The sequence below is a fragment of the Crinia signifera genome, chromosome 19 (genome assembly GCF_055691185.1).
Source record: "Crinia signifera chromosome 19, ASM5569118v1, whole genome shotgun sequence".
NCBI classification, from domain to species: domain Eukaryota; kingdom Metazoa; phylum Chordata; class Amphibia; order Anura; family Myobatrachidae; genus Crinia; species Crinia signifera.
This window is the reverse complement of record NC_139226.1, coordinates 129,934,248-129,949,534: the sequence shown is the minus strand read 5'-3', so window position 1 is coordinate 129,949,534 and position 15,287 is coordinate 129,934,248. Positions and strand designations below refer to the sequence as shown.

The 15,287-nt window shown below is 40.3% G+C and overlaps 1 protein-coding gene across 4 annotated transcripts in view; it reads left to right on the top strand.

Moving 5' to 3' along the window:
- LOC146042996 (transmembrane protein 26-like) overlaps positions 1-15,287 on the top strand; it is a 70,170-nt gene that overhangs the window by 32,089 nt on the left and 22,794 nt on the right. For 3 of the 4 annotated variants that reach the window (XM_083163343.1, XM_083163341.1, XM_083163340.1), the window contains one exon: positions 13,198-13,414. In XM_083163343.1, the coding sequence (XP_083019469.1) occupies positions 13,218-13,414 (197 nt within the window). In that variant the 5' untranslated portion in view covers positions 13,198-13,217. Of the gene's footprint in view, positions 1-7,539; positions 7,748-13,197; positions 13,415-15,287 lie in introns of those variants that run through there. The other variant, XM_083163342.1, reaches the window with a different exon arrangement.

The window sequence follows — 15,287 nt, the reverse complement described above, 5'->3', positions numbered from 1 at the left end:
GACACGGTCTCCTAGAGACTCACACTGGGACGGTATCTGGCGCCAGAACCGTCAGTGTTCCTGCCTGTTCACAAATCCACTTGAGCGAGGAAGTGCACCCAGGCACTCCTCTCACACAGCTCAGTGGAAGAACTGTAGGACGTGGTACTACTGGCTCCAGCAAGCCTGCAGGAGCACTGAGACGGGACATATCCGTGCTCAGGTGCTTACCAGCGGCTGCTAACAAGAGCCCAGGGACAGTTTGAAACATTGTGTATATTAACAATAACCCTGAACCACGCTACAAATTGCAACAAGCAACACAGGCCATTACAATAGACTGGGAGAAGAAGTAGTGGGGTTTCACACTAGGTGCAAGGATTTTTATCCTTTTTTAAATCACTATGTGTTGTCTCATGTCTTGTTATTTTCTTTTATATTCGCAAAATATTTTAATGAACTGAATAAAAGTGACGTTTTATTGAACTATTCTCTCCAGGTGCACCAACACAAGACACTCTTTTCTTTCTTGATAAATTATAAACTGACTGTACGTTCATTTGTCTTTCCACAACATTTATTCCAAATTACCTCTAACCTGCATCATGCAATACTCAAGATCCTGAATATAACTCGCACATTCAGCAAACACTCTTTACCTGCAGCATACACAATTGAATATCATTTAAGCTACAATGTACTTCTCTGTACAGAACACCTAACTGGCACTATACAATCTATGGCCTTGCTATATCATACTCACATCACATGTCGTTACACACACACCATCCGAGCATCATGCTAACAACACACAAAGCATTCACACTCTTCAATACAAAGGGCGGTATTCAATGAGCTGAATCGTTGGTCACAGCGATTCAGTTTTTTCATTCGCCAGCCAATCGCCGTTTTTTTGCTGCCAATCGCCATGCATGGGGATTCGTGGGGAGTCGCCGAGTCACCCTATTCAACGTGGCTGAGAATCGCCGGCCCTAACGGCGATTCTCAGCCAACCCTGCGTTTCCCTAAACAGCTTCATTAATGTCGTCAGTGTTTAAAAAATTGCAGTGAAATGCAAGAAAAATGCAAATTACCCTGAATAAACGCTTCCAATACAGCAGACGGCAAAATCTGGGTAATCTGCACAAAGGCCAAACGAAGGAGTGAGGTGGGGAGGAGAATCATGGGTAAGTGAGGTGCACCATGGGTAAGAACAGTGCTTTGTGGGAGAAAAAAAAAATACCTAAAAAAATTAAATATATATTTGAATAGCACTTCTACGACCATCACATCACACAAGGGCAGCAAATAATAATACATTACACTTGCACAGTTAAATAGAACACTTAAAACCAATTATTTGACATGTTCCTATAAAAGTTCACCAGAAAAAGATGACGAGGGACACTCGGTGAGGAACGGCGATATGTAACAAGAAAAAGGAATCGCCACCTTCTCATTGAATACACTTTTGGCGATTCCCCTCGACTACCGTCGATTCCCCATGCAAAATCCTATAGACTAAAAACGGCGATTTGTAGAGAATAACATTTGGCGATTGGTGCTTCATTCACCGGTCCTAATCGGCGATTATAGGTCATTGAATAGGGTGATTCGCATTAGGAGCTCCAAAAATCACCGTCAGACACGAAAAAAACACAGAATCGCCATAAAACTTGGCGATTCTGGCTCATTGAATACCGCCCAAAGAGTCCATACATGCTCACGCATAGCCTTACACATGCGTTCAGATTCATGCTTTCCTTTGAGCAAACACACACTTGATTAAGCACAAATGCTGGAGTCCATACATGCTCACGCACAGCCTAACACATGCTTTCAAATACATAGTTGTAGATCAATCTACCAAGCCAAACACATCCTCTCTGAACAGATCACAATCACCACACTTTCAACACAATACATACCTCCATATGTCCAGGGGCAACATCCCATTGTTCCTATACATACACCATATACTCCACTCACGATTCATAACTACAGGCTAATAACACAGCACGTTTCAACCATTAGATCTATGTATGATATATTATTACAATGCCTTATCTCAATGATCCTAGCTAATCATTGGTCACACAGGTCACTTCTCAAACACAGACACAAGCTTTCTTTGTATAGCTATATGTAAACATATTCTGGGCCTAAACACATGTTAATGTCCGAAACTAACTAAGAATGGAAGTTAACTACTCTTAAACTCTCTAGCATAATCCATATTCCATAACCGGGGTCCTAGTACACAATACAATCGGTCCTACAAGTTTATACATTACTCAAAGTCATGTCCAAATCCATATGTAATGGAAGGAAACTCCCGGCGATACCAGACCCATCCTTTCTGCGTCTTGATCGAACAGCAACTGACTATTTGGTTTTCTCTTGCTTCCCAAGAGAACTCTCGGGGGGAGGGGAGAATCTATTCATTCACATTTGCTTCAATAGCCTATAGACACGCCCCCTGATACTGTATTTCCTGGCTGGCTTACTGGTGTAAGGGAATGCTAATGACTTCATTTCTAATGCTGGTTTTTTCTGTGACTAACTTATAATTTGTTATAACATGTGAGTGTGACATGATATGAAATTCTAATAACTATCATCTGACAGCTAGTGTAATTTCGCTCATTTAGAGACCAAGCATGACATTATGGGCATGGTTATAATTATGATTATGGAAATTATATGCTGGGATAAATTAGGCATTGACAGTCGTCCATTTGACAGTATATAAAACAGTCACATTAATAATGCATAATTTCCGCATTAATTTTCATAATTCATAAAATTTCAATATTTTTCATAAAAATATTTTTCATTGATAAAAAAAAGATTTTTAAAGGGTGGAACGTATGTGTATGTGTAGAAAGAAAGGGATGTATCATTTTTGCGCAATGGCTTAATCCGAGATTAATAATAAATGGGGGAGTGCATTTACTTAACGCCGGCATGTCCAGACTATGACCTCACAATAGTTTTAGGGCCACAGCCCAGACACACACGACTGAATGATACATTTGGGGAGTGTATGTGTAGTCTAGGTGGGTGTAGTGTTCCTGCATAGGTGTTGTGTTACCTACCGCAGGGTGTACAGGGTTGAACAACCTTCATATGTCCTACAAAGGATGCTGGGAAAACATTGATGAACAATCATAACGAACAATTTGACAGAGTATTATAAAGATTTCCTGAAAGAGTGGAGAACAGTCATTTCTCCTAGTGCAGTTAGTGGACTAAAAACCCGGCTAGACCTCCCAGGATAAAAACCGTTCTAACGCACTTTTGGGTCATTCCTAGTGTCTCTTGACATTAAACTAAGGGCCAAAGAAAGTCTCTAGTGGGTCTTCTGCTCATCACGACGTGGGGTCGTCTAGGGGTCATCATTCTCTTGGTCGGCTTGTGTATTTCGTCGGCTCTTGGGGCTTTCTAGCTGGGTTCCTGTCCAGTCATCTGTCGGTATCCAAGTCGTCATCTCGAGGACCATCGTCTGTCTACAGCTGGGCTTGTCTTTTCTTCTCCATTGCATCTGTAGGAAAAAAGAAGTATCAATATTTTTGCATTTCTACCTATTTTCCCTACCATTCTTGGCTTCTTGTATTCCATCCGATCCACTTGTAGACTTCCGATAGTTCTGTCGTCGACTTGTTTCCCTGCAGAGACATAAACAGAAAGAACTTCCCAAGCGTTAAAAAAATACATCCCGCCTCCCACATCTGCGAAGCTTCTACACTCTAGAGTGCTATAGTTTAACCCTCGCCTTACTGTCTTTTGACACTAGGTGGCGCTCTAATTTATTTAAGGGTATTTCTACCCTGTACTACCAAACCTCTTTCAATTTAACCTCTATACCACTCCATATATTACAAATACAGTTTTCTGAGCCAGATAATCTGTGTTCTTCTTCGGAAAAATGTGACTAGAGGAAATCTGAGATATTCAGAATATTCAATCTCTCATTTTCCTCTTCTCAGTCTAATCACTAGGGACTATCAGTTACTTGACATCTGGACCTAACACTATCAATATCTTGAGATTTATAAATCTCATTTAAAAACACTAATATATATATCTCGTTGTCTAGGGGATGAAACTTTTTCAATGTTAGGTCCATACGCTCTCCATGCAATTAGGAGCAATAGGGGTTTCCAAATTCACTGCGTCACATTTGACCGGGTCCAATCACAGCTCTTTCCGGCTTACTAAACAACACAAAGAAAAACAAATCGTTAGACACCTTACATGACATATGTCTGATTCTGAGAACCATCAAAACAAACAATAACAATCAAACAAACAAAAGAGAGTACGTATAGACTAACTTCCATTTCTCCTTACTTGATTCCTAAGAACCTGGACTGACAATTACATCACATACAAGTCACCACTAGGTGGCTATTAACTTTTTTTTAACCACTTCCCTATGCCTATGTGTTCACATACATATGTGTCATGGGAACTATATGTCATGTAATGAACAAGCATGTTTCAAAAACAAATTTCCTTATACGTCATTACCCTGGTACCAAGGGCGGATCGTATGCAGTACTCCTTTGAATAGAACATGTTATCTTGTTCTCTACCTTTCCTCATGTTCTATACCTGTATGTCTTACCATAGTCTAAGCCTTCATGTGTTCGCTGTAATATTGTTTTCTACTCTTAAATCTTTAATCTACTTGCTAAAAGGGGAGAAAGAAAGTTTAGGAGTCTTTCTAGTTACCGTTCTTCATTTGTGCGACATCTCTGCTTCTCTATACCTACAGCAGTTATTAACCTGGGGATGTAATTAACTTCAAATACAATTTAGCATTCTCAATTTATCTTGTTACCTTAATACTTATTACCTGAGTCAGTGTGAAACAAGTATACCTACTTCTCCAGCTGTCAATTTGGCGTCAACTGTACATTCTCTTACCACTTGGGAAAAACAAACAGCATCCTCTCTGGCTGTTTGACTCCGCCTTACATTCGACTTATCTCGTCTCGGGGACGACAGCGGTCTTGAATATTACGTCGACACTTACTAATCCTTAACAAGGAGTTGACACAGGGTATAGGTTAGTCAGTTTCACAATTTCATCAGACACTTTAGAATAACTGGTCCCATTATATATGAATGGGGGGGTATTGCTATTCTGCATTAACAGTCTAATTGCATCTGTGACATCACTTTTCCTATTGCCATTTTCCTATACCACAGTTTTAAACAAACACTATGCCTCTTCTTACCTCGCGTTGATGAGAGCAGACATTATTTTCAATTCTTATTGTGTAATTCATCCGGTTCGAAGCTGCCAGTACCTGGAAATTCTACTATTTATATACTTCATCTTGTGGTGAGTTACTGCATTACTCACCTGTATGTCTACCTGACATTTCCTTTGAACTCAGCGGTCCTTCTTGGGTCCGCTCGGTTCTTCCCTAAATATCACAGTATCCCTGTGTAGCCCGTATGGGCACAGCTAGCAGAAACCGGTGGGCCGTTTATCAGTGAGTCACTCCCAATTCACTCCTTCTCCACAAAATGGCACTATTCCGCACCTAAGCGTGAAGCCCACTATGCGAGGTAAAGTACTCAATCACCAAGTCTTTCAACTAGTAGCGAACTACTAGCCAACTTGCAAGGCGCGGCCAGATTTTTCCAGGACACAACAAAACTTATTTTTCCTGTATCCCCAAAAACTGGAGGAGCTCAGCGGAATTCGAAGTTCCGATTTTCGCTCCTATACCCTTCCGGTGGACCAAAATAGGTAGGTCCACGGAAGGGGCAGTAAAAATGGGTACGTCGACTCGTACGTTGTCGCGTACCCCCGTGTGTCCTATTTCAACACACAATCCTTAGCGCTAAGGGCAATCCTTTCACCTCCCAGGAATTTCTACATCTGGGTACCATTCACTTTAACATTACTATCTATATTTCTGTACAGAAAGATCCCATGGTCGGCAGCTTCTATACTGGATGTCACACGAGTGTTCCCTTGACTATCAATGGGAATTTAATCAATACCATTTGAATTTCTTGAATTTTGATCAATAATAAAAGAATCCTGTTTGTAACTCAATAGGAGTCTTACTCAATTTCACTTAATTAATTATCACTACCCATCCTTGGGCATTTACCTGTACAGCGTACCTAGGCAATCACATGCGCCAGCACATGTGTCCATCACGCAAACAGTGTCTCACTGAGCGGCAGACGTTGACACCCATGTGTCCAAATCCCGCCTTCTTTTGCATATTTTGCAAACATTATTTTGCACTTCTACTTAACTTAACTATTCAAGAAATCCCAATAGCACACTCTTTCTATAACATTTGTGGTTTGCAAGGATATGGCACTATGAATTTAACACCTCTTACAATACTGTAGATATCTCACATTCACAGGGGAAAACAAATGCAATTTTACTCTTAACAGGTACAAACTCCACACAGTACAATACCTCTTACCAATTTTCATGCACTTATGCATTTGGGATAAAGATCACAATAGTTACAAAAAGAAATATTCTGTCTATTGAGCCTATTCAAAACTACAGTCTCTGCTGCTGAGAGTATAAATGAACCATTCCTATTCAAACTCTCACTTTGGCTATGGTTGTAAATCTATTGTCTCAACACCTTAATTTACATCTAAATACCCTCTGGCTGGCACTTTTAAAAGTTAAGAATCTTTTTCTGTCTTTTAGCACTGGAATAGAAAAAGAAAAAAAAAATTTTATATATCATATTTGGTAACAATTAATTTCAATTTCAGGTTTAATACTTTAGAGTATTATTCAAATTTCATACTGCTTGGAATTTGTTGATTTTTAACTGTACTTGATTTTTTCTATTGACTGGTATTTTATCTCTCTCTGCTTTTATCTTTCTAAAGTTAAAATACTTATGACTCAATCCTATCAATTATGGGAATGAAAGCTTACCATTAAACACTCTTAGCCACCTTGCCTACTATTCTCATTACCATATGTTGAAAGGTATACTAAAAATAAAATAAATTTATTTAGTAGAAATAGCATTTTTACCCAGAGTTCTTTGCAACATACAATTATACAATGGCTTTCTCAGGTTGAGATGGTCTGCAGTAAAATACCTGCAATTTATGGCTATACATTATTCCCTTATAATCCGCTTCTGCTGCAATTCTAAAAAAATGTGCATTTATTTAAAATTTGCACTGCTTATAAAACAATTCAAATTTTATAAAAAAAACAATTCAACCTGAAACAGCCCTTGCCAATCATATCTGGCTATTATTTAAAAGATAAACATCAAAAGGGGATAACATTGCATGTGAGAAAACAAATTATTATAACAAATATATACTTATAGAATCGCATCTTGGTATTTAAATATAAATAAATGTTTTTCCTTTTGTCCCAAAGTTCAAATTAGAGCTTTGTAATACTACAGATCCAACACAGGCCCCCAACCGGCAGTAATATGGAAACACACAAAACGCACCAGAAAAAAATAAAAAAACCTTTTTTTTTCTTCTTTTCTGGCAGATGATCCCACACCTGCCGATATTCGCAAACCTGCGCATATCTGCACATCGTCAAATGCTTAATCCCGAGGACTGAGGCCCCATCTATGGAAGTACATTTATTTATATATGCAAAGTCTATCTAATTTATTCATGTCGCACGCAATCAATGATTGAATGTCCAGATTTATAATCAATGAATATTATTTATGAATGTAAACAGATGAAACTGTATCATGGATTACAAAATATAACAATACAGGTATTTATACATAATAACGATTATTATGCCAGCATCCTTAAATACAATTAACCTCAGTGTTAAATACTGTGTATGTGAATACAGCGCGGGAGGGGGCGTGGCTATGAAGCAGCCATTTTGTGATACCAAGTCTTTGTGTCCGCCATTTTAGATACCGCCGCATGGCATTCAGCCATCTTATAATAACTGTCGGCCATCTTATATTCCACTACATGGCCCACAAAGGAACTTTAACAACAGACTAATAACTTCCGCCTGGCAATCAAACATAAACTGACTGTACGTTCATTTGTCTTTCCACAACATTTATTCCAAATTACCTCTAACCTGCATCATGCAATACTCAAGATCCTGAATATAACTCGCACATTCAGCAAACACTCTTTACCTGCAGCATACACAATTGAATATCATTTAAGCTACAATGTACTTCTCTGTACAGAACACCTAACTGGCACTATACAATCTATGGCCTTGCTATATCATACTCACATCACATGTCGTTACACACACACCATCCGAGCATCATGCTAACAACACACAAAGCATTCACACTCTTCAATACAAAGAGTCCATACATGCTCACGCATAGCCTTACACATGCGTTCAGATTCATGCTTTCCTTTGAGCAAACACACACTTGATTAAGCACAAATGCTGGAGTCCATACATGCTCACGCACAGCCTAACACATGCTTTCAAATACATAGTTGTAGATCAATCTACCAAGCCAAACACATCCTCTCTGAACAGATCACAATCACCACACTTTCAACACAATACATACCTCCATATGTCCAGGGGCAACATCCCATTGTTCCTATACATACACCATATACTCCACTCACGATTCATAACTACAGGCTAATAACACAGCACGTTTCAACCATTAGATCTATGTATGATATATTATTACAATGCCTTATCTCAATGATCCTAGCTAATCATTGGTCACACAGGTCACTTCTCAAACACAGACACAAGCTTTCTTTGTATAGCTATATGTAAACATATTCTGGGCCTAAACACATGTTAATGTCCGAAACTAACTAAGAATGGAAGTTAACTACTCTTAAACTCTCTAGCATAATCCATATTCCATAACCGGGGTCCTAGTACACAATACAATCGGTCCTACAAGTTTATACATTACTCAAAGTCATGTCCAAATCCATATGTAATGGAAGGAAACTCCCGGCGATACCAGACCCATCCTTTCTGCGTCTTGATCGAACAGCAACTGACTATTTGGTTTTCTCTTGCTTCCCAAGAGAACTCTCGGGGGGAGGGGAGAATCTATTCATTCACATTTGCTTCAATAGCCTATAGACACGCCCCCTGATACTGTATTTCCTGGCTGGCTTACTGGTGTAAGGGAATGCTAATGACTTCATTTCTAATGCTGTTTTTTTCTGTGACTAACTTATAATTTGTTATAACATGTGAGTGTGACATGATATGAAATTCTAATAACTATCATCTGACAGCTAGTGTAATTTCGCTCATTTAGAGACCAAGCATGACATTATGGGCATGGTTATAATTATGATTATGGAAATTATATGCTGGGATAAATTAGGCATTGACAGCAACATGGTACCTAAGACAAAGGTTTTATATCGCAGGATATGGACAAATACTTACATTGTATATATACTAGTGGGCAGCGTTTTGTGAAACTGTGGCAGATATATTGAGGGATTGTTTTACATAATACTGTGTTTCAGGATGTACCGAAATTCTGAACCTTGCTGCATCCATAGCATGAGAAAGTGCTATGTACAGTAATGAGCCACTGAGTGCAGTGTATGGTGCAAACAGACCTCTGGGGTCCAGGGGGCCCAGACCGCACCTTGCACTAAGCGCCTGTGTAAAGAGATAATTACTAACAAATGACCTTACATATTACACACCACTACAACAGCTATGGATAATCTATGAAGGTGATTGTTCTGTAGTACATAGCTGTTCCACAAAAGGGCGTAACTACCATAGGTGCAAGGGGTGCAGCTGCTATGGGGCCCAGAGCTGAAGGGGGCCCATATTACTTTATAAGTAATATGTTTTCTATACATTGGTCATCATCCACTGCTAAATAGGGGGCCCTTAAAAACTTTTTCTATGGGGCCCACGAATATCTAGTTACGCCCCTGGTTCCACATATGACACAGGGTACATTATTCATGTTTAAACATGTTTGACTGGTGTCTGAATTGCGAGTCCCAATGTACTATATAAAAGTTGTTTAATATCATACCCTCCAACATGACCCATTGCATTCGGTACACAATGCTCTGTTCCTGGACTTCCCTCTTCATGTAAATCCCCACCAATTTTTTCTTTTTTACATGCCTGCCACCAACTTTCCACATGCCCACCAGCTGATCCTTGTCCATCTGTCCATTACTTGCACCCACTGCCTGTGTACTCTACAGTGCACTTCTGCTTACTTGAATCCCAGCCATCATCGCCCAGGCAGGGCCAGATTATGGCTTTTAGGTGCCTTGGGCATTTAAGACAGGGGGCCTGGGTTAAGGAGGGGTTGTATATATGATTGAGCATACTTTACAACATGACCCATTCCAGGAGGGACAAAATGCTCTCTATCTGGGTTTATCAATATAAATGGCATCACCTGGGTTGAGCTATTTAATTTATAGTAAAGGAATTTCAGCACAGGTGATGGCAAGCCTAAATTAAGAGCCAAGTCCAGGCAGAGAGGATTGTGTCCCTCCTGGAATGGGTCATGTTGGGAGGTATGGATTGTGTTTATTAAATTTAAACCACTTGGGTATATTTAATTTAAATTGATAGTTTTAAATTGTCTGGGTACTATTTATAGCTCCACCTAATTGAGAAACAATTATTTCATAACGTTTTCACGTAGACGAACAAAAACAACTAATCCCTTTGAGTGCCAAGGGAATTTGTCAAAATAGGTGTAAAAATTGAGAAGCAAACATTTTTATTCATCATAATGATCTGTAATGTTTACCTTTTATAGGAAATATAATCTCTTGATACAAAACATTTTGTATTTGAATTTATATAAAAAATGTGGGCGATGCTGGAATTTTTAGAAAGTATTTTGTACATAGGGATGTTCAAATACACATACAAAAATTGAATGTACTGTATGATCTATCTTGTCACATGCAAGAATAGCAGCAACCTCTGTTCTACTTACACACTGGGACAGGAATCAGTGCTGTCACTACGGCCAGAGGGGCCCCTGACAGAGGGGGGCCAGGGTACACTATCATCTGTCCCCCCTATGTGCACAAAGGCTGTCTGCATTAACACTGCAGGGGAAAATTCGTAAGATCGAATGGATACCAATGATTGTATTATTCATACTCATTTGATGTGAAATACATACATATTTCAATTTTCACACATCAAATAATTTACTAAACAAGTATTGTATACGATTCATATTTTTCGTAAACTTTAGAATGTCTAAAAAATGCAAATTAATACACCATCAATAGAATATAGAATATGGCAAATAGGACAGCTTTTCCTTTCGCATTTGAGGAAAGCCTGCATGGATCAGTCAGATCTGTGTAGGTTCTCAGTTTAAAAAAATAAAAATTATATACATTTTTTCAAAAATGGCATGGGGTCCACCCTCCCATGGCTATAACCAGCCCCGGCTCAAAGAACCAGTCTTTTAGAAATTCAGGGGGACAAAAAAGTTGGGGCTCTCCAGAATTTCTAAAACCAGCACCAGGCTCAAGGGCCAGTCCTGGTTCCCAAAATATGGGGTACAAAATGAATAGGGGTCCCCTATAGTTTTACAACCAGCACCGTGCCCAAACAGCCAACAGGGTAATGCCACACCTGGGGGAAAACTATTTACACTAGTTCCCCTGGCCAAATTAAACCCCCTGACTGGTCAGCTCAGGCAGGGGCCCTGGGGGGCAGTGGGGCCCCCCTCCAGGATACCGCCTGCCCAGGCTGAAGCCTGGGGCTGTCCCCAGTGCCCCAGGGCAGTGGGCACCAGGCTGTTGATTTGGTGTCAAAAATAAAGTAAAAAATATTTTGTAGAACTAAAAGTCCCAACAAGTCTGCTCCGCAAGCAGGGACTTGGAAAACCACAAATCCCAGGATGCAGGGCATTAAAGTTCTTCAACAAAACAAATATTGACATATAAGACACACATTAAGACTTTAATACATACTACAATTAATCATACTATGCTTACCTATGGCTTCCAACATTGGCACGTCCTCTTCTCCAGTAGAAATCCAAGTGGAGACCTGTGAAAGGAATTTATACTTACGGGGTCCTCCGGTCCTCTTTGGTCCATAGTAGGCATCCCAGGGGTTAAAATAAGAAAACGCATATCGTGTACCATCTTGAGGGAGCTGTTACTGTTTGTTTACATTTACGGCTCCTCCCCAGAACTGGGGATTGGCCGTCTTCCAGCCAATCAGGAGTGGAGCTCCCCGGAGGCCGGGGACAGCTTTGCACTAATCAGACTGATCTGTGTGATGCTGCCACTTCATACATATTTGGCGTCCGTACATACATAAATACATGTAGGAACCGATACCCATATGAATAGGTATGAACGGACTCGACATCAGAAAATACAAAGGAGAAGAATAAACCAGCTTTGTAAATTTGTCGTATTCTTCATTCAGATTTTCTTCCATTGGAAGCGATCACATAACAGTACAAGCAAGTCTGGCAGTTGCTCCCCCCTGCCAAAAAATGTGTGGCACCCCCCCCCGCTGGACTCTTTTCCGGCGTGTTTCCCCAGTGTGTGATGTAATGACGTCACATGCATAATGGAGAAACTGAAACAGGATAGAGGAAGAGAGACCAGCAGACACTGCTGCTTCCCTTGGCTCCGACGCATCCCAGGCCGACCTAGCACGCCCATCCATCCTGTACACAGTAGCCAATAGCCAGCTCTGTGTACAGTCAATTGAATCAGTGGGGGAATTTGTCGTCTCTGCCATGGCCGAACCCGCGCTGCGGCTGACTAGCCTCTGGTGCTCAGCCAGTGGGCAGCGGCAGGCAGCATATCAGTGTGTCGAGCAGGTGCCGGCGCCCACACAGACCCCACTGTGGCTTGCTCCCCCAAGTGGCAGCTGGGGCTGCCTTACAGTAGTTACGCCCCTGAGTCTGAATAAAGATATTTGGTTGAGATATATATTATAGGATCTCTCATTCGTTTAAATAGCTAACTAGGAATTTCGTTTACTCCTAATGCTAATACTACTGTATTTATGATTAAAAACTGGAATTAAAATCCCAAATATCCATAGATTTGCACCCTATAGTTTCTAACACTACTTCCAGTGCAATAAAGTTAAGTGCATATATTTACACCAAAGAACAACTTCCATTACTACAGTATATGTAAACATGCATAATGTCTCTCACACATGTACAGATGTTATAATAAATCTGTGCCTAAATCTAGTTCTATCTCCAGATTGCAGGCAAACAGGAAGAATGAAGAGCAAGTGCTGTAGGATCCTGTCAGCAGTTCTCAGTCGCTTAATTTTTGGAATACATGGGACCCTGATGGTTTATTTAACAATGGTAGTAAAGGAAAATAGAGCTTTTTTGATACTCCTAACTGGCACTGTTCTCTTATTTGTTGAGTTGGCCGTGACACTACGGGAAACCAAGAAAGGAGAATGGAAATGGTAATATTATATCTTTTCTAACATAACGTTATGTATAGTTTGTAATGTGGTTGAGAGAATTTAAATATTAAAATTGTTTTAAAGTAAGGATAATATAAACAGTGCCCATATCTAAAAAGCAATGGGGGTGCTTATAAACAATTTAAATCCCCCCAAAAAAGAGGAAGGTGCACTGTGAACAGCTGCTGGTAGAGGCCCGCAGTAGTGCCATTCTCACACATAATTCCGCCAGTAGTGCCATTCTCACACATAACGTCCCCAGTGTTGCTATATACAGAATGCCCCCTGTAGTGTCATATACAGAATACCCACACATAGAGCCATGTAGGTAATGCACCCCCCCCCCCCCCCCCCCCCTCCGTAGTGCTATACAGCAGTGGTTCCCAACCCTGGTCCTCAAGTACCCCCAACAGTGCACATTTTCCAGGTCTCCAAACAGAATCACAAAAACTATAATTATCTCCACCTGTGGATCTTTTAAAATGTGACTGAATAATGACAGACCCTCCAACATAACCCATTCGGTACACAATGCTCTGTTCCTGGACGTCCCTGGTAATGTATGATTGTCATCTACTGTGTTGAAACACCCTTCTCGTCAATTACCTAGTTCCACACAGGTGCTGGCAATCCTACATTACCAGGGAAGTCCAGGAGCAGAGCATTGTGTACCGAATGCAATGGGTCATGTTGGAGGGTATGTAATGAGTGCACCTGCTGGGTGACCTGGAAAACGTGCACTGTTTGGGGTACTTGAGGACCAGGGTGGGAACCACTGCTATACATGTATTATAGTAAGCACCGTTTTGTTTACCTTGTAACCAACTATACCCCAAGTGAAGAATAGGGAAGAACGTGTGATAAATACGGCAGACCTCTTCTTCACTTGGGATATCGCTGGAGCCTGGTCACCTGGTAAACAAAACGCTGCTATATACAGTATAATTGGAGACGTCCTGTCCAGTAAATAATTTCAAACCTGTCCTCATATATTTTCTGTATTCATATATATATATATATATATATATATATATATATATATATTATTGAATTTGTGTCATTGGATATCCATATGAATTTATATATTATTTTTATGTTTAATTGTATATTACATTTTTTGATTTGAAAGAACCCGTCCCCTCTATTATTTGAGAATATAATCTATATAATAATCTTAGCCAGCGCTCGTACATATTCTTGTTTTTTTGTTCTTTATATTGTGAGGACGGACCACCCTCGTACCAGCTGCAATTAGCGGCACACCTTATATTGCTGTCTGTGCCAATGGGCCTAATTCAAACCTGTGAGCAATGTTGCAATTTTTGTAGATGGACAAAAACAATGCTGCACTGCAGGTGGGGCAGATGTAACATGTGCAGAGAGAGTTAGATTTGAGTGTGTTATTCTGTTTCAGTGCAGGGTAAATACTGGCTGCATTATTTTAACACTGCAATTTAGATTTCAGGTTCACAACCCAGCCAAATCGAACTCTCTCTGCACATGTTACATCTGCCCCACCTGCAGTGCACATGGTTTTGCCCACCTGTAAAAATCTGAGCCTCGCTAATAGGTCTCAATCAGATGCAATATACCCCTCTTCAGGTGCCGCAGGCTTAGGATAGTTTTTTAAATAATTTGTATAAAATGTGGGGCATGGAGGTTAACAAGCTGTTCCCAGGGCCGGCTCTACCATTAGGCAGCTTTAGGCATCTGCCTAGATCTGGGGGGCGCCACAAGTCTGCAAATCCAAAAATCAAGGATGACTATGAGGATCCTTGTTGTACTTAATGCAGGTGGTGACTGTGGAACTTCTAAGACCTCACCTCCATACTATCCGTTGAGACATACTTCCCTACATTGCTGCCCCCTCCTA